This window comes from Tasmannia lanceolata, unplaced genomic scaffold (assembly GCF_043159265.1).
Source record: "Tasmannia lanceolata isolate RefF3 unplaced genomic scaffold, GAP_Taslan_0.1 ptg000002l, whole genome shotgun sequence".
Classification (NCBI taxonomy): Eukaryota; Viridiplantae; Streptophyta; class Magnoliopsida; order Canellales; family Winteraceae; genus Tasmannia; species Tasmannia lanceolata.
This window is the reverse complement of record NW_027518679.1, coordinates 55,690,559-55,715,428: the sequence shown is the minus strand read 5'-3', so window position 1 is coordinate 55,715,428 and position 24,870 is coordinate 55,690,559. Positions and strand designations below refer to the sequence as shown.

At 40.9% G+C, this 24,870-nt stretch overlaps 1 protein-coding gene across 1 annotated transcript; it reads left to right on the top strand.

Annotated features, from left to right (window-relative positions):
- Positions 1-9,333: 9,333 nt before the first annotated feature.
- LOC143845416 (blue copper protein-like) lies at positions 9,334-21,905 on the top strand. The gene is made up of 4 exons (XM_077353747.1): positions 9,334-9,661; positions 11,298-11,635; positions 19,279-19,537; positions 21,404-21,905. The coding sequence occupies exons 1-4, from the start codon at positions 9,493-9,495 to the stop codon at positions 21,742-21,744; spliced, it is 1,107 nt and encodes a 368-aa protein (XP_077209862.1). The 5' UTR covers positions 9,334-9,492; the 3' UTR covers positions 21,745-21,905.
- The last annotated feature ends 2,965 nt before the right edge of the window (positions 21,906-24,870 follow it).

The window sequence follows — 24,870 nt, the reverse complement described above, 5'->3', positions numbered from 1 at the left end:
ACTTCGATGAATGGTTGTAGACACCCGAAAAATGATTTAGGTGACCATGTTCAGCTGTATACCAAAAATGATTTAGGTTCCACAAAAATGATTTAGCACTTCACCACACCCGAAATCACTGGTGAAGTGCAGTTATGGCTACAACAAGTAGATGAGATTGAGGCAATCACGAAGAGATTAGATGAGGGGATGATGGAGAACAAGAGATGTTTCAAGGAATGGTGTACCAATCTGAGCTCGCGCTATTCTCTAGGTAGAGAAGCAACGAAGAAGATGGTTGATGTTGATGGCCTACTAGCAAGAGGGAATTTCACTCACGTATCAACTCCCCGCCCTTGTCCATGCTTTTACGCAGCAGGAGAATTTGAGGCTTTTGAATCCACGGAATCAGCTAAGAAGCTGGTCATCAAGGACTAAAAGAGGAGACAATCAACATCATTGGGGTATATGGGATGAGAGGTGTTGGCAAAACGACCCTGGTGGAACAAGTGGGAAAGCAAGGTAAGAATGAAAAGCTATGTGATGAGGTTGTAAAGGTCACTTTTTCCCAAAACCAAGACTTGCAAAAGATCCAAGGTGAACTTGCTGAGAAATTAGGCATGAAATTTAAAGAAAATAATGAAGGGCGGGCGGGCGGGCGGGCTGACTGTTGGAGAAATTAAACCAAGAAAAGAAGATGCTCATAATCTTGGATGATTTGTGGGATAGATTGGACTTAACAAAGGTCAGAATCCCCCGCGGAGGTACACAAAAGGGCTACCAAATTATAATGACAATGCGGAGTTAGATGTATGTTCCATGATGAATTGCCAGAAAAAGATCGAAGTCCAAGTCTTATCTGAACAAGATTCATGGAATCTGTTCAAAGAGAAAGCAGAAGTTGTTGAAACTGATGAATTGCAAAGTTTGGCTAGGGAAGTTGCTAAAGAATGCAAGGGCTTGCCTTTAGCAATTGTCACTATTGCAATGGCACTAAAAGGCCAAGGCTCATCAATTTGGGCTAATGCACTGAGAGAATTAAAGCGGTCTTCTACAAGAAACATAGAGGGTGTTGATAAAGAGGTGTACTCTCGTCTCGAGCTCAGTACAACTACATCGAAAGTGAGGAAGCAAAGTTGTGCTTCGTGTTTTGTTGTGTCTTTCCCAAAGATCATAACATTGAAGTGCGTGATGAGATACATGATGGGGGAGAGGGTTTTCAAGGATGTCAATAATTTTGAGGAAGCATGGGATAGAATACATACTTTGGTGGAAAAACTTAAGGATTCTTGTTTGTTGTTAGACGGTGACAACAAAGGTTGTGTAAAAATGCACAATGTTGTAAGAGATGTGGCCATATTGATCGCATCAAGAAAAGAGCATGGGTTTCTAGTTAAAGTGGGACTGGAATTGACATAGTGGCTAGAGAATTTGGATGAATGTAAGAGGCTTTCACTTATGGGAACTTCAATTGGTATGCTCCCTGAGCCGCCGATTTGCCCACGTCTCTTAACCTTATTACTACAACGGAAGAATGGTTTGGAAGAAATTCCAAATAATTTCATTGAAGGAATGAAATTCATTGTCGTCTTGGATCTAAGCAATACCAACATTTCATCATTGCTCCCATCACTACCGTACTTAAAAAAACCTCAAGACACTATGCTTAGATCAATGCCAGTGTTTAGATAACATATCCCTACTTGGAGGTTTGGAGAAACTTGAAGTACTTAGCTTTAGGCAAACTGAGGTCAAAGAATTGCCAATAGAAATAGGTCAATTATCCAATCTGAAGCTTTTGGACTTGACGAGGAGTTGTGCTCTTACAATGGTAGCACCAAATATCATTTCAAGGTTGTCTAAATTAGAAGAAATGTACATGGGAAATAGCTTCAATGAGTGGGAGGTAAGAGGACTAGCAGAAGAGCTGATCTGGAATGCTCTGGTGGCTGAACCAGCAAGGGGATTATGTCCTGCACAGAGGAACACACGGTCAGACGACCAACCCGGAGTGGTAGCTCCGGATAGGCCCTCCGATGCTTAAGTCAGTAATGGGCACAAATATGGAAACCAAAGCTATGAATAATAATTTTTGGGATTCAGACCCCTACCTTAGCCTTTATGAAGGCTATTTATAGTGAGGGTTTAGGTATTAGATTACCTTTTTGCCTTTGGGCAGATGTTAACCTGTGATTGGCTAATACAAGTTTCTAGGGTTTTCTCCAGGGGCGTAATTACTTGCTTACCCCCCCCCCCCCCCCCGGCACCGTCTTTGGTGTGTAACCCCCTTCTTGTTTTGGAGCCACGTGTTGATAGGTGATTGGGGTCACTTATGTTTTAAAAATCTCACTCCATCTTTTTGTTGATGACAAAGGGAGAGGAGTTTTAGGTAAATTGTGCTAAAATGTGGCAATCACCTTGTGTTTTGTCATCATAAAAAAGATGGAGATTGTAAGCCCAATGGTTCCCACCTTTACAATCTTCTATGTTTTGATGATTCCAAACACAAGTTGATTTGTGTTTATCTAATGTGTTTGATGTTCAAGTGCATGTATTGGAAATCAACCTATCAAACACTAAAGTCAATGAAGGATGGATCAAGCCTTGAATTATCTTGAAGAACAAATGAGCCAAAGAGAAGAAAAAGGCTCATGGATACCATGTGAAGCCAAAAGATTCAAGAAGATGATCCGTGGTGACAATGAAGACTTGAAGAGATGAAGACATTGACCCATCAATTCTGATTCCTGATTTCAGCAATCGAAACGTAGCGTGAGAGTACACATTAGCTGACGTAAAAGAGTTGCTATGGGCTGAACACATGACCGAGCCATGCAACAATTGTCGTTAACGACTTAGTTGGAAGGTTCGAAAGTCCATAAAGTGTCTCTTTGACTTGTACTAAACAAGCCAAAAGTCATGCCTTCAAATAAAATAAAAATGCAAAAGGGGTGAAAGAGTTAGGAGTAGAGGAGGATACGCAAAGTTTCCCTGACATTTTGGTATCTCTTTTTCTTATGTTTCTATTCTAATAAGGAAGCAGTCCTCGAAACAGATCTATTCTCATAGTCGTGACAAAAGAAAACAAATGGATTCATTACAATAAAGAAAATTAAAATTTCCAACTTATTGAAGCAAATTTCCAACATTTTGACCTTTTTCCTTGTTGAAATGTGATATTTTATTGATTCTGTCATATTTTTTTTACAAGTTCCAAAGTTGAAAATATCATCAACATAATCTAATTTTACGTTTTTTTGTCATTTTTATATGATAAATATTTGGGAAAAAAAATTTCAACATAATTTAATATTTTTTGTTTGTATCGGTGCCAGGTTTATTTGGATCCATGTGAGGATATTAGAGAGTGTTCTTCAACACATTCGGCGAGCTAGTTTCACACGTTTCTCTATTTTTTACTCGGTTTTACTGTTTTTCCGGAACGAAGTTGAATCGCTCTATGTGATCCCATTTTGCCCATGGGGTAGTCATCCTATAGAAATGATTTTTTGGGGCATGACCTACATATGGCTACATCATTCAAATTTTTTAGCCCCATATGTACTTTTGCTACGGATAACTTTTCTCAAAAATACTCGCACCCATGCATGGGCTTGGGTGGATATAGTGAGACCCACCCCATCAAAACATGAAATGGTGAGCTTCACTGATGCACGGGGTTTAAGTGGAGATGGTGGGATATAGGTGTTAAATGGTATTCTCACCCATTTGCATGGGTTTGGCTGGAGTTGGCGGGCACTCACCATCAAAACATGGTATGAAAGGTAGGGGGGGGGGGGGGGGGGGGGGGGGCGCACGCTCTACCATATAAAAAAACGAGGTGTAAAATGCTGAGCCCCACCCTATGCATGGTATGGGTGGAGATCATAGGGCCCACCCATCAAAACAAGGGGATGCATGGGTTTGAGTGGATTGGTGGCACCGATCTTATCCGAACATGGTGTAAAATGGTCACCCTACACATGGATTTGAGTCGAGAGGGTGGGGCATGCATGGGTGTAAAATGGTGGGCCCGACCGTATGCATGGATTTGGGTAGAGACGGTGGGCCCCGCCAAATTAAAACGAAGAGATGGGCCTCACCTTATCAAAACATGTTTTGTAAAATGATGAGCCCCAGCCATGCTATATTCCACTTATTAGCTGAAAAAATTATCAACCGTTGAAAAGATTCCAGTAAAATATTTCCATGGATAAAAATTTTCCATGATAGAAAAATGATTTCAAAACAGGTTCCGTTTTGTAAATAATTACCGCTTAAAATGACCGATATACCCTTATAGGGGGGGGTACGATTTTCAAATAATGCCATGATTGCAAAAGTGATCGGTGGCCGTTTGAGACCGAAGCTAATTGGATTCTATCCGGCTTGGTGATCCGGCCGCTGGGGGCGGTTCCATAAATTATGCCGAAAATTCACCAAGGTAGAAAGGGCAATTTGGTATTTTTGGTTTAGGCGAAATTAGACCCCAATAATCCTGGTAATTTTTCTTGTCGTAATATACACGTGTTATCACTTCAAACATTATTTTAAAGCAAAACGGTTTACCCTCAAGGCCCGTCTGCACCAAAACAATATCTTAGCCATTCGCAAAACGGTTTATTTTAAATCCAGAGTTCAATGGCTCCAGCTAGGAGATTCCAACTCTAGATTCTTTCACTCCTCCCTCAAGGCCCGTCTGCACCAAGACAATATCTTAGCCATTCGCAAGGAGGACAACTCCCAAACCTCTGATCCTGTAGAAGTAGCAAATGTTTTTGTCCAATATTTCAAGAAAATTCTGAACCATGGCAAAGTTTGTTCTTTAGATACCCCCTCCCCACAGAGAAAACTGAGTGTTGATCAAGCCTCCCACCTTTCCCGACCAAGGAAGAAATCTGTAAAGTAGTTCTCTTTGCCAGCAGAGATACGGCCCCTGGGCCTGATGGTTTCAATGCAGCCTTTTTCCAAGCCTTCTGGTACCTTTTAGAAGATGATTTTACCAGAGCCATTCAAAATTTCTTCAATAAAGGTACTCTACTTTCTTAAATAAACTCAACCTTCATCACCCTCATCCCCAAAAGCATGCCACCTCCGCGGCCAAATATCGTCCAATTTCCCTTTGCAATTTCGTTTATAAAACCATAACTAAAATTCTTGCAGAGCGGTTAAAAGATGTCATGGCCTCCCTTATTCACCCAGCCCAATCTGCTTTTATAAGGGGACGGCAAATCCAAGAAAACATCCTACTCACTCATGACCACCTTCATAACTTTCACTCCCCTTCCTTTCCTAAATCGTTGTGCCTCAAACTTGATCTTTCCAAAGCCTTCGATAACATCAACAGGGAATCTCTTTTGAACTTTATGCTGAAGCAAGGATTTGATCAAAGATGGATCTGTTGGATCTCGGAATGCATAAACAAGCCCTCTTTCTCTGTCATTATTAATGGTACCCCCAAAGGCTATTTCTCTTCTTCAAATGGCCTGAGACAAGGTGACCCCCTCTCCCCCCTTTTATTTTGTATAGCCATGGAAATGTTGTCTATCATTTTCAAAGATTCTCTAGCCTCCAAGGATTTAGCATCCCCTTTCTCAAGAGGAAATGTCTCAATTACTCACCTCATGTATGCGGATGACTTGATGATCTTCTCCAGTGGAAATGCTAACTATGCTAATGAAATTCTCAATTGCCTCCAAAAATTTTCTCAGATCATTGGCCTGGAAGTGAACAAAGAAAAGAGTGAAGTTGTTTTTGCAGGCATTGGTCCAAGTATCAGAAGGGATATCAGCAACTCATTGCAAATCCAGGAAGGTACTCTCCCTATCCGTTATCTGGGCCTCCCACTGACATCAACCAGGTTATCAAGCAATGACTGCTCTCCCCTGATAACTAAAGTGAGGAAAAAATTGCAGCAATGGAGCTGTAAGCATCTGGCTCAAGCAAGTCGAATTGAGCTAGTTAAAACAGTTCTATCCACTTTCCAACTCTACTGGGCATCTACATTCGCTCTTCCTAAAGGCATCCTTCATCTGCTGGATCGAATATTCAGAGACTTTATTTGGGGTGGATCTGAAGGTGCCAGAAGGTTTCACTCTGTCAGTTGGTCCGAATTTTGCAAGCCAAAAGCAAAGAGAGGAGTTGGGATCAGAAAATTTGAAGATATAAACAAAGCTCTTCAGATTAAACTTCTCTGGAATATCCTTCTGAAGAAAACTTCTCTCTGGACAGATTGGATTTATCAGAAATACGTAAAAAATAACAACATCTTGACCATCCAAATGCCTTCCAGACCATCATGGGGCCTGCGATATATTTTAAAAGCTAGAGAATTTACAGAACCCTTCACTTGCTACAAAATTGGTTGCGAACAGGAAATAGACTTATGGAATCAACCTTGGCTGCCTGCCGGTCCTCTTCGCTCCATGTTCTCCAGAAGTAGCACTGACTATTCCCTCAGTTCATTATCGAGACTCTCTGATGTTCATAAGAATGGGTGATGGCATACTATTCTGGATAATCCATCTTTGAGGGAGGAAAAATCAGCTCTTTTAGAGGCAATTCTGAGTCCTAGGGAAAAGAACCTTCCCATTTGGAAGCCAACCACAAATGGGACCTACTCAACCAAGATAGGATGGAATACTTTTCGGGAAAAATTTGAAAAGATACCTTGGGCCAAATCTATCTGGTTTCCTGGTCATCTCCCCAGACATGCACTTACTGCCTGGAAAGCTATGAAAAATAAGTTGCTCACCAAAGACAGAATTAATGCTATTCTCCTGAGGTTGATCCCATTTGTGTTTTGTGTAAAGCCAACTTGGAAACAAGAGATCACTTATTCTTCTGTTGTTGTTATTCCTCCTGGCTATGGAGACAGCTGCTGTGGAGGGCAGGATTCCGCAGAAGAGTATTTCCTTCTTTGATAGCTGAAGAAGAATGGGTACGGTCTCACACCACGGGTGGAGGCCAGGCAGCTACAGTTCTGAAGCTCTGTTTCAACTCCCTGATTCATTGTATCTGGCATGAACGAAATCAGAGAATTTTTTATAATTCTCCGAAGCACAAGAGGCTAATTCTGAATTTTATCCTATCTGAGATTAGCGTAAAGATGAATGGCCTTAAGATCAGGGACAAGATTACAAATGGCAATGTTTTCTTAGCTGCCTGCCCCTATCACTACCAAGTTTTGTTATTGGGTACATCCTCAAGAAAATGAACTCAAACTCAATACGGATGCATCTCTCGACTCTGATGGTGGAGGTTTAGGGGGTATTGTTCGAGATTCAGATGGAATGATGATATCCATGTTCTCAGAAAATGTCAGAATCGAAGAAATTTACGAATTGGAATTGTTGGCCATTAACAATGGAGTCTTCCTATCCATGTCTTTGGGCATCCAGCGGCTTTGGATTGAGTCGGACTCTAAGTTTGCTATAGATATCATACAAGGCTTCTCCTCTACCCCTTGGAAGAAGATCCCCCTGTTAATTCAGATAAGACAGAATTTGGCCACTTTCAGTGCGTGGAGGATCTCTCACATTTGGAGAGAGGGAAATGCGCATGCTGACCTTTTATCCAAAAGAAGTTATCCCTGGAAAGGATATCCCATCCCTATTCCCCTTGCCCACCCATCCTTGCTCCAGGCTATCAAGGATGATAGAGATGGCATCTCGTTTCAAAGGCAGTAACCTGTCCCCTTCTGATCTTTCTTTTGTTTCTCTCCTGTAATTCCTTTTCTATTTTTCGGTTCGATCCACTGGGGAGCCTGTTCCCCTTTGGCTGGCGCTTGCCCCCTTCTTGTTTTTAATTGCTTTTTTCTTTAATGAAATCTGGTAAGGGTCTGCCTAACCCCAGCTTACCCATCAAAAAAAAAAAAAAGGTTTACCCTCTTTGCAGCATCTCTCTTGTAGAAGAGAGATAGATAGGTTTGATTAATTCGTTAGACTACTGGAGGGTATTTCTGTCATTTCAACCCAGTAGTTGGTGTTGGTCCGAGCAGAGGAAGAGGAGGACCGGTTAGCGTTTCCATTTGTAGGTCCCATGCGGCTATCAAAGTGGGTCCCACACGAAAATGCAACTAGACCTGGCAAACAGGTGGGTCGGGTCGGGTCGACCCCCAGGTCATGCAGGTGCAGGTCACGCAGGTTGCGGGTCAAAATGACCTGCATTCCTACGGGTTAGCAACCGGGTGACCCGTACCCAGTGCGGGTGGGTTGGGTTGACCCGCTGGTTACCCGCATGTTTTTATTGGGCTATGATAAATTCACCCCCTTCTATGTACGAATTCACCCCCTAATTTTCAAAATGGACCGTACAACCTACACCATAGGATGATCCAAACCGTCCATTTGATGGGCCACACCATAAATAGATCGTGCCCCAAAAATCATTGCCATAAGACGATCTCAACCGTTCGATCTATAGAAGTTTCCATATTGTCAGTCCCTCTTTAGATCGGAGGGTTAGAATCATCCTATGCTAATGATTTTTTGGGCACAACCTATTTACATTATGGCCCATCAAATGCACGGTTTGGATCATCCTATGGTGTGGTTGTACCTTCCAATCATCCTTTTTGAAAAATAGGGAGTGTATTCATGCATAGAAAATTAGAAATTAGTAATTCTCTGGAAGTTGGGAGTCCTTAAAAAGTGAGATGATGTTAGCATGGTTTAAAATTTCGGTTTCGGTAACCGTTTCGGACCCCACTGAAAACCGAAATTTTGGCGAAATCCGAAATTTGGTAATTTGGTTCGAAATTCAGTACCGAATTTTTGAAATTTCGGCCGAAATTTTGTAACACTTTTTAAAATAAATAAATAATGCCATTTAATCAAAATTTAGGACCGAAATTACCGAAATTTCTGACCGAAATCTGAAAAATGGTGAAAAATGTAATTTCGGAAAATTTAGGTTTCGGTCCCCACCGAAATCCGAAATTTCGGATTCGGTCGAAATTTAAAACCATGGCTGTTAGAAGGGCTGATTTCCAAACACAAGTGTACTATTCCAGCTCAAAAAGTGAGATGCTCTTAGCCCTTGATCTCATTTTCTATTTTAAAATAAAATGTTAAAAAAAATCCAAAAAATCGCAGGTGCCCGTGGGTTGACCCGACCCGACCCGTGTTTTTGCGGGTTGGGTCACCCGTGGTTCTGTTTTGGTGGGTCACTAAAACCCCGACCCATGCCCGCAAATTTGTGGGTTGGGTCGACCTGCTTTCACGGGTCGCGTTTGCCAGGTCTAAATTCAACACGGATTTCATCATCTTTTCACATATTCGGCGGTCGGTTATCTGCCATTTTCTCCTTCAACGACCCTCTCCGTTTCTAATGTAATTTACACGACATTTCTTCTGACTAAAACATAGAAACGTGTATTCTACCTCTATAAGTAGCAATGCTGTGGCCTTCTCTCTACCCAACCTTTCCTCATTTCATTTCATTCAATCCAACAGATCTCTGAGAGAGAAGGGGCGAGCTGTGAACACAGATAGCTATAGCAAGAAGAGAGAGATGGGTTCCTACAAGAGTTTGATTGGGTCTGTTCTTGTTTTAGCTGCTCTGCTTCAGTGTGCCGCAGCGGCCACAACTCATGTGGTCGGAGGAAGTGTAGGATGGACAGTATCTCCAACCTACAGCAGTTGGGCCGCAGATCAGACGTTCATTGTAGGCGATACTCTAGGTAAAGATACTTTAGTTCTTTCCATTTCATCATTAAGAGAAATTAAATGATGCCCGACCGTCAAGTCCCATGAAGGTGAAGGTCGTACTTCAAAAGTACCAACCTTGATATTTGATCCAATAGCAGCCTGCTATAAAGTGGGCTGCCGTTGGATCAAATATCAAGGGTGGTACTGTTTTGACGGTACTTCATGGTCGGGCATCATATAAAAACTCCACCATTATCGTCTCACTTATCTATATATGTGTTCTTGAGCATTGCTATTTTGGTCATGTTTCTTTCAATCTAAGATGGGATAAGACAAATTTTACATCCATTTTTTCACTAAAAAATGGGCGTCAAATTTGTTGTGAGGCAATTTTCCTACCAAAGAAACAGAGCCTTTCTGAAATTTGGGTCTGTTGTAGGAGAAATTATATGATGAAAGGGTGGTACGTATATCCTTTCACCATATAATTCCTCCTGTTGTAGATTCCGTTTAATAAACTTTCAAATGATGTCAATCAATGTTTCATTGCTTAAGTGAGAGTCTGTTCAGATTTATAGACAGACTATGGTGATGCTCTTAATTGTGACAGCTGTATCAGTTCTATCCATGGTTTCTTCACCTATTTAAAGCAAAGAAAGCTATAAGCACTGATTTTGATAGATGAAACCTTGGGGAATTAGGGTCTGTTTGGAGGAGCACAAGAACATTGGGAAAGCTCATCTCTAAGGCTGCAACTTGGGTCAGGTTTTACCCATGCCGCATCCACCTGACCCAAAAATACCCTGAGTCAATTCAGAAATCACGGGTCTTGGGTTGGGCCGGTTTTCAGTTTGAAAAACCAAACCCAATCTTGGGATGGTTTAGTTGCGTTTACAGAAAAACAAAAAAATCGAAACCCAAAACCCAGTCTTATAGGTGTATTAAATTTCTTAAATATCTCCTGAAAACCACATCAAATTATTTTTCAATATATTGGTATAACTGTTTTAATTGAGGTAATAGGGTTGGTAACGTTAAAATGTAGTTTCCTTCTTAAATTTATGCACCTCGTCACTTAAATTTAGAGTGAATATTTGCCGTTGTCTATCATCTTTAAAATTAGTCACTATCCTAAACTAAACAATGATATGGACAGGGGGCGGAGCCACATATAGCATGAGGGTGCCCCCCTCCGCAAGGTTTTTACGGGCGTTCACGAACGTCACTAAAATAAAAACATATTTACGGGCGTTCCTGAACGCTGGTCCTACTATTCTCTATCACCATGTCTTATCCATTGTGGTTTCATTACCCATCCGGAGCAAAGATTTATAAACTCCAATGTTAATCAGTTGAGTATTTTCTAGTTTTAAAATTCATTTTTGGAGCAAAGATTTATAAACTCCGATTTTAATCGTCGAGTATTTTCTACTTTTAGAATTCATTTAGATTTTGATCAGAGTTGATTCTGGCAACACTGAATAAGAGAGATCGGGGTTCTTCGTTTTTGATTGCTAAGAGAACAATCTTCAGTAAAGATCACGATAGAGATTGATTATAAGAAATGAATCTCATGTGAATTTTGTGTCAAATTAGATACTATACACTTTGATTCAATTATTTGGAAGCATCACTGATCTGTGTGAGTGTGTTGCTTACAATTTGCAGTTTTCAATTTTACCACTGGATCACACGATGTAGTTCAAGTGTCAGAGACGGACTACAATGCGTGTAATGGCACAAACCCCATCTCAACTACAACAACAGGCCCGGCTAATATTGTTCTGAGCTCCACCGGCAACCACTACTACATCTGCACAATCCCCGGGCACTGTCAAGCCGGCCAAAAGGTCACCATTAATGTAGTCTCTTCTGATGCTAATTCCCCTTTGTCCTCACCGCCGGAGGCAGGTGGACCACCTTCCTCCCAAAGCTCTGCTTCTTCTCTTGCTGTCGGATTTAGAGTTGCAGGCCTCGTCCTCGTTTCTGCCATCTCTTTCTTCTTTTAGAAACCCCATCAAATCTTTCACAAGATTGATGCTATGATTACTTATTTTCGTGGGTTCTTTTGTTCTTTTGGGTTCTTTTGTTTTAGTACTGAGACATATGGTCGACTCATTGTTGTTTCTCAGTTTGACGATACAATAAAGAATATAGATTATTCTTATGGGTTTTGTTCAGTTGTCTCCCTTGTTTATTTTCTCGAGGAAGGATCGAACCCATAACTTTTGTAGAAAATAGAGATTTCTATTATTATTGGATGCATTACAATTAGGATAAACATAGAAAGAGATTGGAGAAGATTTGGGAACATAATTCTAATCAAGCTAACTTTCCTAAACTAACCACCTACCTAATCAACAATCAGGTCTAATCAAATCAAAGATTTGATATAACAACTGTGACATTTTGGTCCTTTGATGAAGTAGCATCCTGAATTGTTTGACACCTTTTCATTATACTTAAGTATAATAAACTAAGGAGCATGACTAGTCTTCTACACTAAGTATACATAATTGGTAAAGTTAGATAGTGCTACTACTCTTATCAACATTGGCAGTACAACTTGGGTCGGGGTCAGTCTGAACCAGAAGGGTTCAACTCGATGCTTGGTTTGGGCGGAGTTGGGTTGGGGTTGGAAAAAGCCAACCCAATTTAATTTCGGATTGAGGCTTTGGGCAACCTGACCCAACATAGTCCCCTAATTTTGTCATGAATTTCTAACTCTTAGGGTTGTGTGTTTTTTTTTTTGCCTCCCGCTAACTCGAACCTAATACAACTCAACCCGACTTTATTTGGGACAAAAAGAAGTTAGACAGGTTTGATTCGGGTTGGGATATATAGAGGTGGGTTGGGTTAGTGTTGACCCTCAACTCGAGAGGATCGGGCTGCGTCGAGTTAGGTTTGAGGGAATGGTATCTTGGGTTGGGCAAGGATTGGCTTCAACCGGCCCCAACCAGACTCGAGTGCACTCCTAACCAACAGAAAACCTGCAAGCTTGAAGCACACAGGCAAATAGGTACTCCTTCCAAAGGGGATGAGAACATGCAATCATCAAGACCTAGGATCAATTATAAATAACTATATCACAACTAATGCAAGTTCTTCAGGAAAACCAGATTTGAACGAATATTGTACCTTTATGTTCTAAAAATAATGGATCTCACACCCAATAGAACACAAGAGACACTCAATGGGAACACTGATCCTTTGAACAATGGCTGGCTTGCCATTAAGTCATAGAGAAACCTTTGTAATCCAAGGTGCATAATTCAAAACCCTGTGCTTAATAAAATGTTACAGCTAGTGAAATAAGACACCTTGGGTACTAAAAAAGGCACTGAAAGTCTGCAATGCAAGAAGCCAGTTGGCAAAAAGCTAAAGTTCGTTCTCCTGAGATGGATACTTAAGATGATGGTGCCCGTCTACTTTACTATCATAGAACAGAATCTTACACTTGCATAATTTAGGTCCTGTTCGTTTAATATAATGACACCCGATTATGAGTGCTAAACTGATTATTGGACTTAAATTTAAACGTAATTTTGAGTCCAATAATTAGTTTGTCACTCACAATCGGTTGTCATAATCTTAAACAAACAGGGTCTTAGCCATTTCTCAGCTTCCAACAGATTGATTTTGCTTGGTTAGACCAACATGCAATATGCTAGATAACAGTCCATTTGAATGTCCAACCCAATTTCATTTTGGGTGAAATTCGTGAGTAAGCTTGCAATATATAGAAAACAGTAGTTTACACAAATTGCACCCAAAGTAGAATTTAGATTGCAAGTTTACATACAAATTTCACTCAAGATGCAGTTGGGTTGCACACGAAATCAGAAGCCTAGAAATCCAAGAGATATTGCCTCTGATGGCAGACTGGTTACAGGAATTCCTAAATGGCTGAAGATTTCTAAGCCATAGATGACCAGATTACATGAGGAATAAATTAATAAAATAGAGAAAATCTGTCACGGCCTGCTTCCTATTAGATTCTATGGGAACCTGATAGAGCTGAAGATTGACCATTGTAGGAAATTAAAAAATATCCTATCATATGATCTGCTTGAAGGATTACATAGCCTAGGGAAACTCCAAGTACAAGAATGTAAAGAGTTAGAGGAGGTATCTCACTACGAAGAGGGGATAAGAGAAGAGGGTCATGCTATTCCTACATCACCTCTCTCTACATTGAAAGAAATGGAATTAGGAAAACTGCCCAAACACTCGTGTATATGGGAGGGGGCCACTCCACCATCTAGGACGTTCCACAACCTAACCATGTTGATTGTGGCTGAGTGCTCTAGCTTGCGATGTCTATTCTCCCCTGCTCTTGCACAATGCCTTCAACAATTGGAGGATCTTTATGTTCGAAATTGCTTTAGGTCGGAGAAAATAATCTCGGATGAGGAAGTGATGTTGGCGAATACGCAAGACAGAATTTCTCCTCATTGACACCTCCTCTAACCTTCCAAAATCTACGAACAATAACCATCGAATCTGGCCCCAAATTAAAGGATCTCTTCTCGTGGAACATAGCACGAGACCTCCAACAATTGTTATACCTCCATGTACATCAGTGTGAAGCAATAGAGGTGTAATAACTGGAGAGGGAGAGGAGCAGGAATTGGGTGTGATGGATAAAGAGAGTCTGCTCTCTTGATTAGAGACTATAAACTTGATCGCACTCCGAAAGCTTAGAAGTCTCTGCTGCCATCTTAATAGAGGAGGAGGGTCCCATGTATTTCTTGATTTCCCTTCTTTGAAATCTATTCGGGTATTGGATTGCCCGGATTTAAAGAGGTTTCCGGTAAGACCCCACAACGCACCTAAACTTGAAGAGATTGAAGGAGAAGAAGCATGGTTTGAAGGGTTAGAGTGGGAGGACGAAGGCGAAATGTCATGCCTCCAGCCTCTTTTTAAGCCATGGTCACTGGATGATTAGTATGAGGTAAATTTCATTTCATTTCGTATCTAATGTTGTGTTTCCTTTAATTTGTTGTAGAGCTAATAGTGTTCCAATACTACAACATGGATGCCAAAATCCTTACATTTTAGAGAATGAAAAAACTCTGTAATTATGATTATATTTATTATTCTTGTTGTATCATTCTCTCTTAGTTCTTATTGTTCTTTTGCATTATGCATCCAGTTTTCTACACATTAAAGGATGTTTAAAGTAATAAGAAACATCCTTTGGAATTAGGTCCTAGTACTGGTTTGGCTCAATAAGTAAATGCCCTAAGCCAGCCCATTCCAACATCACCAATTTCAATCTAAATATGAGATAGAGCAAGCCATCCCCAGCCAATTTGCATCCTTATAATGCCACATTTTTGAAGCGGAAGTGGATGGGATGATATCCTATATTCTATTAGAACTCAAGTCTCCCTCAGAGTTAAAACTAGAAAATGCAACTGTGACCACAAATAGATGTGAAGCTTGCGAGGTATATTTCAGGGACTGGTTCTTTAGCCGAAGAGAGGCTAGCTGGTTCAGATTGAATCTAAGCAGCCACTAACACTTCAGATCTAAGTCTCACTCGTGAATTTTAAATACATGGATAGTTAAAAGAAGTATTAGTGAAACAGTAAACATGTTTAGTAGCTATAGAGACATAACCATCTGGCTTTACTCGGTGTTGATTGCCAACTTCTTTTGCAAGCCGTGAACTCAAATCGAAGGGAGCGACTTCAATTTCAGCATTTAATGATAGGTGAGTAAATCAATAACAGATCCTAACTATGCCACCGATTTCATCACGGGGCAGCTATTTTGAAACAACATGCACATTATAGAGAATTCTGTCACATTAACCGTGTAGGAGATGCCGGCTCTCTTGGTGGTTGACAACGGCTGCTAAGGGGCTGCTAAGGAAGTGTCTGCCTGCATCTGACTCCGTGTTTCAGTATAAAATGAACTGTACGGCGAACATCTATTATCTAAACCGTCCATTTGATGGGCCACAACATAAATAGGTTATGCCCCGTAATATAATTTCCATAGGATGATCCTAGCCCTCCGATCTAAAGAGAAGCAACATATTATGGAAACCTCTATAGATCAGAGGTCTGCGATCATCCTATGGAAATGATTTTGTGGGTGCACACCATAGGATGATCCAAACCATCCATTTGATGGGCCACAATGTAAATAGGTTGTGCTCCAAAAGTCATTTCCATAGGATGATCACATCCCTCCAATCTATAGAGGTTTCCATAATATGCAGATTCTTTTTTAGATCGGTGGGCTAGGATCACCTTGTGGAAATGATATTTTGCGGCGCAACCTATCTACGTTGTGGCTAGGGGTGCAACTTGGGTTGGGTTGTGGCTAAGGGTGCAACTTGGGTTGGGTTGAAGCCAACTCGACCCGAGGAACCATTTTTTCCAACCCGAACCCGACCCGATTTCCAACCTGACCCGACCTGAGTTTTTAAGCTTAGCCAAAAAAAAAAATCATAAAAAATGTTGGGTTGCCCAAACCCGAACCCGACCCGAACGCAACCTGGGTTGGAAAGCTCAACTCGAACACAAACACGACCTGGCTTTTTTTTTCTTCTGGTTGAACCTGACTCAATTTGCACCCTAGTTGTGGCCTATCAAATGGACGGTTTGGGCCGTCCAGTTCATTTTTAAAATTATGGGTGGGGCATAACTTGTTCAAAGATTTCAACAAAATTAATTGTTGGGCCCACCAAGGGTTCATGTTGCACAGACAGAGAGAGACTCAGTAGTGCTGTACCGGGTGTAGATAGGGGGTATCACTGCCCTTTAGTTTTAGCTTTGGTTTTCTTCTTATGGAGCTTTCTTTTCATTCTTTTCAGTGAGTTTCATTTTTAAATGGGGTTGGGTCACATCAAAATTAAAGGTTGTTCTTCGAACAAATCTTCTGGACCAAGCAACATGTGGCAAATGATCGATCGTTTGTATGGAGGGCCACCACAAGTCTCATCTACAGTCCTACAACTTTGATAAAGTGCAAATAAAATGACAAATTTTATTTAATAAGTGTAATTTGGATTTCTTTTCCTTCCTTTGATTAGATTCACAGCTCTTATTGTTCATTCAACATTTTTTTAAATTCTGTTTATTTAACAGTTTTTTTACTACACTTCTGAAGACATATACCACAATTCTGAAGCCATATTCAAACTTTTTGAAAAATAATGGACTATAAAGGCCTTTCATCATATAAAAACTCTGCAAACTATGCTAAGACACAGGACGTCCAATTCACAATAGATCGTGACCCAAAATAAGTATGATCCGAAACCCTCCAAGAAGGATCCAACTAATAAGGGATCCGAACAGATCTTGAACAAGCCATAGGTGGATCCAATGACACCCCTTATCCTAACCATCAAATTGGGTACACATTTTGAATAAGTACTGATAGCTTATATACAGTATTTGACGTCTATTTGCAATCTCTGGTTGCCCTTTTGGGCTTTGGAGACTTCTAAGTGGGGCCTATTCCATGGAATCAGATCAAAAGGTGGGACCCAAGAGGCTCATAATGGATCTACATTTAGGGGTGGCAACAGGGTGGGGCGGGACTGGATGTTGCATTCCCCGTCCCAGTCCCCGCTTCGGGGGATGGCAGGAAAATCCCCGTCATCGCTTTGCACACTACAATCCCCGCCCCATCCCTGCTATAATTACAATTTCTACTCTCTTTTTTTAATCTAGCCAAAAAATTTTAAAATTAGATTCCAAAGTTCCAAACTAAAATATAGCACTTTATTGAGGTATTTTTGTAATATTAAAGATATATTTATATTTATGTAAATTTTATAGACGGGTATTACGGGGGCGGAGCCATCCCCATCCTCGCTTCGGGTAATTTTTTTTAATCCCCGTCCCAAATTAAATCGGGAAATCCTCACGCCATGGGGCATGGAGCGGATCCCCATTTTCACAGGTTAAACTGCCAACCCTATTTGCATCCCTTAGTGCACAAATGAGCCAAAGAGAAGAACAAGGCTCATGGATACCATGTGAAGCCAAAAGATTCAAGAAGATGATCCATGGTGACAATGAAGACATTGACCCATCAATTCTGATTCCTGATTTCAACAATCGAAACGTAGCGTGAGAGTACAAATTAGCCGACAAAAAAGAGTTGCTCTGGGCTGAACCCATGACCGAGCCGTGCAACATTTGTCAATAACGACTTGGTCGGAAGGTTCGAAAGTCCATAAAGTGTCTCTTTGACTCGTACTAAACAAGCCAAAAGTCATGCCTTAAAATAAAATAAAAATACAACAAAAGAGGTGAAAGAGTTTCGAGTGGAGGGAGGATACGCAAGGTTTCCCTGACATTTTGGTATCTCTTTTTCTATTCTAATAAGGAAGCAGTCCTCGAAACAGATCTATTCTCACAGTCGTGACAAAAGAAAACAAATGGGTTCATTACAATAAAGAAAGAAAATTTCCAACTTATTGAAGCAGTCCTCATAATTGATCTTTTTCCTTGTTGTACTTGAAATGGCACTTTGTGGCACGGTTTTACTGTTTTTCCGGAATGAAGTTGAATCGCTCTATGTGATCCTATTTTGCCCATGGGGTAGTCATTCTGTAGAAATGATTTTTTGGGGCATGACCTACATATGGCTACATCATTCAAATATTTGAGCCCCATATGTACGTTTGCTACGGATAACTTTTCTAAAAAATACTTGCACCCATGCATGGGCTTGGGTGGAGATAGTGAGACCCACGCCATCAAAACATGAAATGGTGAGCTTCACTGATGCACGGGTTTAAGTGGAGATGGTGGGATATAGGTGTTAAATGGTATTCTCACCCACATGCATGGGTTTGGCTGGAGTTGCCGGGCACCGCACCATCAAAACATGGTATAAAATGTGGGGGGGGGGGAACTACCATATAAAAAAACGAGGTGTAAAATGCTGAGCCCCACCCTAGGCATGGTATGTGTGGAGATCATGGGACCCACCCATCAAAACAAGGGGATGCATGGGTTTGAGTGGATTGGTGGCACCGATCTTATCCAAACATGGTGTAAAATGGGCACCCCTACACATGGATTTGAGTCGAGAGGGTGGGGCATGCATGGGTGTAAAATGGTGGGCCGGACAGTATGCATGGATTTGGGTAGAGATGGTGGGCCCCACCAAATTAAAACAAGAGATGGGCCTCACCTTATCAAAACATGTTTTGTAAAATGATGAGCCCCACCCATGCTATAATCCTGGTAATTTTTCTTCTCGTAATATACACGTGTTATCACTTCAAACATTATTTTAAAGCAAAACCGTTTACCCTCTTCGTAGCATCTCTCTTGTAGAAGAGAGAGAGATAGGTTTGATAAATTCGTTAGGGACCGGAGGGTATTTCTGTCATTTCGATCAAGTAGTTGGTGTTGGTCCAAGCGGAGGAGGAGGGGAGGACCGGTGAGCGTTTCCATTTGTAGGTCCCACACGAAAATGCAATACAGATTTCATCATCTTTCCACATATTCGGCGGTCGGTTACGTGTGAAAAGTCGATCTGCCTTTCTCCTTCAACCACGCCTCCGTCTTCTCTTAGCAACGTGTATTTTACCTCTATAAGTAGCAATGCTGTAGCCTTCTCTCTTCTCAACCATTCCTCATTTCATTTCATTCAATCCAACAGATAGAGAGAGAGAGAGAGAGAGAGAGAGAGAGAGAGAGAGAGAGAGAGGCGAGCTGTGAACAATATAGAGGGGGATAGCTATAGCAAGAAGAGACAGATGGGTTCCTACAAGAGTTTGATTGGGTCTGTTCTTGTTTTAGCTGCTCTGCTTCAGTGTGCCGCAGCGGCCACTACTCATGTGGTCGGAGGAAGTGTAGGATGGACAGTATCTCCATCCTACAGCAGTTGGGCCGCAGATCAGACGTTCATTGTAGGCGATACTCTAGGTAAAGATACTTTAGTTCTTTTCCATTCATCATTATGAGAAATTATATGATGCCGACCGTCAAGTCCCGTGAAGGTAAAGGTCGTACTTCAAAAGTACCAACCTTGATATTTGATCCAACAGCAGCCTCGTAAAAAGTGGGCTGCCGTTGGATCAAATAACAAGGGTGGTACCGTTTTGACGGTACTTCACGGTCGGGCATCATATAAAAACTCCATCATTATGGTCTCACTTATCTATATATGTGTTCTTGAGCATTGCTATTTTGGTCATGTTTCTTTCAATCTAAAATGGGCATAAAACAAATTTTACATCCATTTTTTCACTTAAAAATGGGCGTCAAATTTGTTTTAAGGCAATTCTCCTATCAAAGAAACAGAGCCTTTCTGAAATTTGGGTCTGTTATAGGAGGAATTATATGATGAAAGGGTGGTACGTATACCCTTTCACCATATAATTTCTCCTGTTATAGAGTCCGTTTACTAAACTTTCAAATGATGTCAATCACTGTTTCATTGCTTAAGAGTAGGGGTGCAAGTTTGGCCCTGACCCGCCCTGAGCCCGAATAGAGTCAGGGCTGGATCTTCCAACTCTGAGGGCGGGTCAGGGTTCATTTTTTTAGACCCTGACTCAGGTCGGGTCGGGTTCTGGGTTAATGCCTCGGGTACTGTGACCCGGCCCGACCCTAAGTTTTCTATTATAGAATTGAACCATCTGTGCGTGTTTTCTTTTGCTAATGTTTTATATTATCTTGGATTGATTTCTCTTTAGATTATTATTATTAATTGTCTCTAATACAAATTTTACATCTGTATCAGTTCTATCCATGGTTTCTTCACCTATTTAAAGCAAAGAAAGCTATAAGCACTGATTTTGATAGATGAAACCTTGGGGAATTAGGGTCTGTTTGGAGGAGCACAAGAACATTGGGAAAGCTCATCTCTAAGGCTGCAACTTGGTTCAGGTTTTACCCATGCCGCATCCACCTCACCCAAAAATACCCTGAGTCAATTCAGAAATCACGGGTCTTGGGTTGGGCCGGTTTTCAGTTTGAAAAACCAAACCCAATCTTGGGATGGTTTAGTTGCGTTTACAGAAAAACAAAAAAATCGAAACCCAAAACCCAGTCTTATAGGTGTATTAAATTTCTTAAATATCTCCTGAAAACCACATCAAATTATTTTTCAATATATTGGTATAACTGTTTTAATTGAGGTAATAGGGTTGGTAACGTTAAAATGTAGTTTCCTTCTTAAATTTATGCACCTCGTCACTTAAATTTAGAGTGAATATTTGCCGTTGTCTATCATCTTTAAAATTAGTCACTATCCTAAACTAAACAATGATATGGACAGGGGGTGGAGCCACATATAGCATGAGGGTGCCCCCCTCCGTAAGGTTTTTACGGGCGTTCACGAACGTCACTAAAATAAAAACATATTTACGGGCGTTCCTGAACGCTGGTCCTACTAGTCTCTATCACCATGTCTTATCCATTGTGGTTTCATTACCCATCCGGAGCAAAGATTTATAAACTCCAATGTTAATCAGTTGAGTATTTTCTAGTTTTAAAATTCATTTTAGGAGCAAAGATTTATAAACTCCGATTTTAATCGTCGAGTATTTTCTACTTTTAGAATTCATTTAGATTTTGATCAGAGTTGATTCTGGCAACACTGAATAAGAGAGATCGGGGTTCTTCGTTTTTGATTGCTAAGAGAACAATCTTCAGTAAAGATCACGATAGAGATTGATTATAAGAAATGAATCTCATGTGAATTTTGTGTCAAATTAGATACTATACACTTTGATTCAATTATTTGGAAGCATCACTGATCTGTGTGAGTGTGTTGCTTACAATTTGCAGTTTTCAATTTTACCACTGGATCACACGATGTAGTTCAAGTGTCAGAGACGGACTACAATGCGTGTACTGGCACAAACCCCATCTCAACTACAACAACAGGCCCGGCTAATATTGTTCTGAGCTCCACCGGCAACCACTACTACATCTGCACAATCCCCGGGCACTGTCAAGCCGGCCAAAAGGTCACCATTAATGTAGTCTCTTCTGATGCTAATTCCCCTTTGTCCTCACCTCCGGAGGCAGGTGGACCACCTTCCTCCCAAAGCTCTGCTTCTTCTCTTGCTGTCGGATTTAGAGTTGCAGGCCTCGTCCTCGTCTCTGCCATCTCTTTCTTCTTTTAGAAACCCCATCAAATCTTTCACAAGATTGATGCTATGATTACTTATTTTCGTTGACTTCTCCTTTGGGGTTCTTTTGTTTTAGTACTGAGACATATGGTCGATTCACTGTTGTTTCTCAGTTTGACGATACAATAAAGAATATAGATTATTCTTTTGGGTTTTGTTCAGTTGTCTCCCTTGTTTATTTTCTCGAGGAAGGATCGAACCCATAACTTTTGTAGAAAATAGAGATTTCTTTTATTTTTGGATGCATTACAATTAGGATAAGGTGAGTGATAAATCGACTCCCCAAATTGATAAATCGACTCCCCATGTGTCTTTCTCTCTCCTCCAGGTTAGAGAGAGAAAGAGGAGAGAGATAGACACATGGGGAGTCAATCTATCCATTTGGGGAGTCGATTTATCACTGCCCTTAGGATAAACATAGAAAGAGATTTGAGAAGATTTGGGAACATAATTCTAATCAAGCTAACTTTCCTAAACTAACCACCTACCTAATCAACAATCAGGTCTAATCAAATCAAAGATTTGATATACTCTAACAACTTTGATAGACATTTTGGTCCTTTGATGAAGTAGCATCCTGAATTGTTTGACACCTTTTCATTATATTTAAGTATAATAAACTAAGGAGCATGAGTGCATGACTAGTCTTCTACAACCAGTATACATAATTGGTAGATTTAGATAGTGCTACTACTCATATCAACATTGGCAGTACAACTTGGGTCGGGGTCAGTCTGAACCTGAAGGGTTCAACTCGATGCTCGGTTTGGGCTGGCATTTCTCAGGTTGGGCGGAGTTGGGTTGGGGTTTGAAAAAGCCAACCCAATTTAATTTCGGATTGAGTTAGGGTTGAGGCTTTGGGCAAACTGACCAAACATAGTCCCCTAATTTTGTCATGAATTTCTAACTCTTAGGGTTGTGTGCTTTTTTTTTTTGGCCTCGGGCTAAGTCAAACCTAATACAACTCAACCCGACTTTATTGGGACAAAACGAAGTTAGACGGGTTTGATTAGGGTTGAGATATATAGAGGTGGGTTTGGTTAGGGTTGACCCTCAACTCGAGAGGATCGGGTTGCGTCGAGTTAGGTTTGAGGGAATGGTATCTCGGGTTGGGCAAGGATTGGCTTCAACCGACCCCAACCAGACTCGGGTGCACTCCTAACCAACAGAAAACCTGCAAGCTTGAAGCACACAGGCAAATAGGCACTCCTTCCAAAGGGGATGAGAACATGCAATCATCAAGACCTAGGATCATTTATAAATAACTATATCACAACTAATGCAAGTTCTTCAGGAAAAACCAGATTTGAACGAATATTATACCTTTATGTTCTAAAAATAATGAATCTCACACCCAATAGAACACAAGAGACACTCAATGGGAACACTGATCCTTTGAACAATGGCTGGCTTGCCATTAAGTCATAGAGAAACCTTTGTAATCCAAGGTGCATAATTCAAAACCCTGTGCTTAATAAAATGTTACAGCTAGTGAAATAAGACACCTTGGGTACTAAAAAAGGCACTGAAAGTCTGCAATGCAAGAAGCCAGTTGGCAAAAAGCTAAAGTTCGTTCTCCTGAGATGGATACTTAAGATGATGGTGCCCCTCTGCTTTACTATCATAGAACAGAATCTTACACTTGCATAATTTAGGTCCTGTTCGTTTAATATAATGACAACCGATTATGAGTGCTAAACTGATTATTGGACTTAAATTTAAACGTAATTTTGAGTCCAATAATTAGTTTGGCACTCACAATCGGTTGTCATAATCTTAAACAAACAGGGCCTTAGCCATTTCTCAGCTTCCAACAGATTGATTTTGTTTGGTTAGACCAACATGCAATATGCTAGATAACAGTCCATTTGAATGTCCAACCCAATTTCATTTTGGGTGAATTCGTGAGTAAGCTTGTAATATATAGAAAACAGTAGTTTACACAAATTGCACCCAAAGTAGAATTTAGATTGCGAGTTTACATACAAATTTCACTCAAGATGCAGTTGGGTCGCACACGAATGAGAAGCCTAGAAATCCAAGAGATATTGCCTTTGATGGCAGACTGGTTACATAAATTCCTAAATGGCTGAAGATTTCTAAGCCACAGATGACCAGATTACATGAGGAATAAATTAATAAAATAGAGAAAATCTGTCACGGCCCGCTTCCTATTAGATTCTATGGGAACCTGATAGAGCTGATGATTGACCATTGTAGGAAATTAAAAAAATATCCTATCATATGATCTGCTTGAAGGATTGCATAGCCTAGAGAAACTCCAAGTACAAGAATGTGAATAGTTAGAGGAGGTATCTCACTACGAAGAGGGGATAAGAGAAGAGGGTTATGCTATTCCTACATCACCTCTCTCCACATTGAAAGAAATGGAATTAGGAAAACTGCCCAAACTCTCGTGTATATGGGAGGGGGCCATCCACCATCTAGGACGTTCCACAACCTAACCATGTTGATTGTGGCTGAGTGCTCTAGCTTGCGATGTCTATTCTCTCCTGCTCTTGCACAATGCCTTCAACAATTGGAGCATCTTTATGTCCGAAATTGCTTTAGGTTGGAGAAAATAATCTCAGATGAGGAAGTGATGTTGGCGAATACGACAAGACAGAATTTCTCCTCATTGCCACCTCCTCTAACCTTCCAAAATCTACAAACAATAACCATCGAATCCGGCCCCAAATTAAAGGATCTCTTCTCGTGGAACATAGCACGAGACCTCCAACAATTGTTATACCTCCATGTACATCAGTGTGAAGCAATAGAGGTGTAATAACTGGAGAGGGAGAGGAGCAGGAATTGGGTGTGGTGGAGAAAGAGAGTCTGTCTCTCGATTAGAGACTATAAACTTGATCGCACTCCGAAAGCTTAGAAGTCTCTGCTGCCATCTCAATAGAGGAGGAGGGTCCCATGTATTTCTTGATTTCCCTTCTTTGAAATCTATTCGGGTATTGGATTGCCCGGATTTAAAGAGGTTTCCAGTAGGACCCCACAACGCACCTAAACTTGAAGAGATTGAAGGAGAAGAAGCATGGTTTGAAGGATTAGGGTGGGAGGACGAAGGCGAAATGTCATGCCTCCAGCCTCTTTTTAAGCCATGGTCAC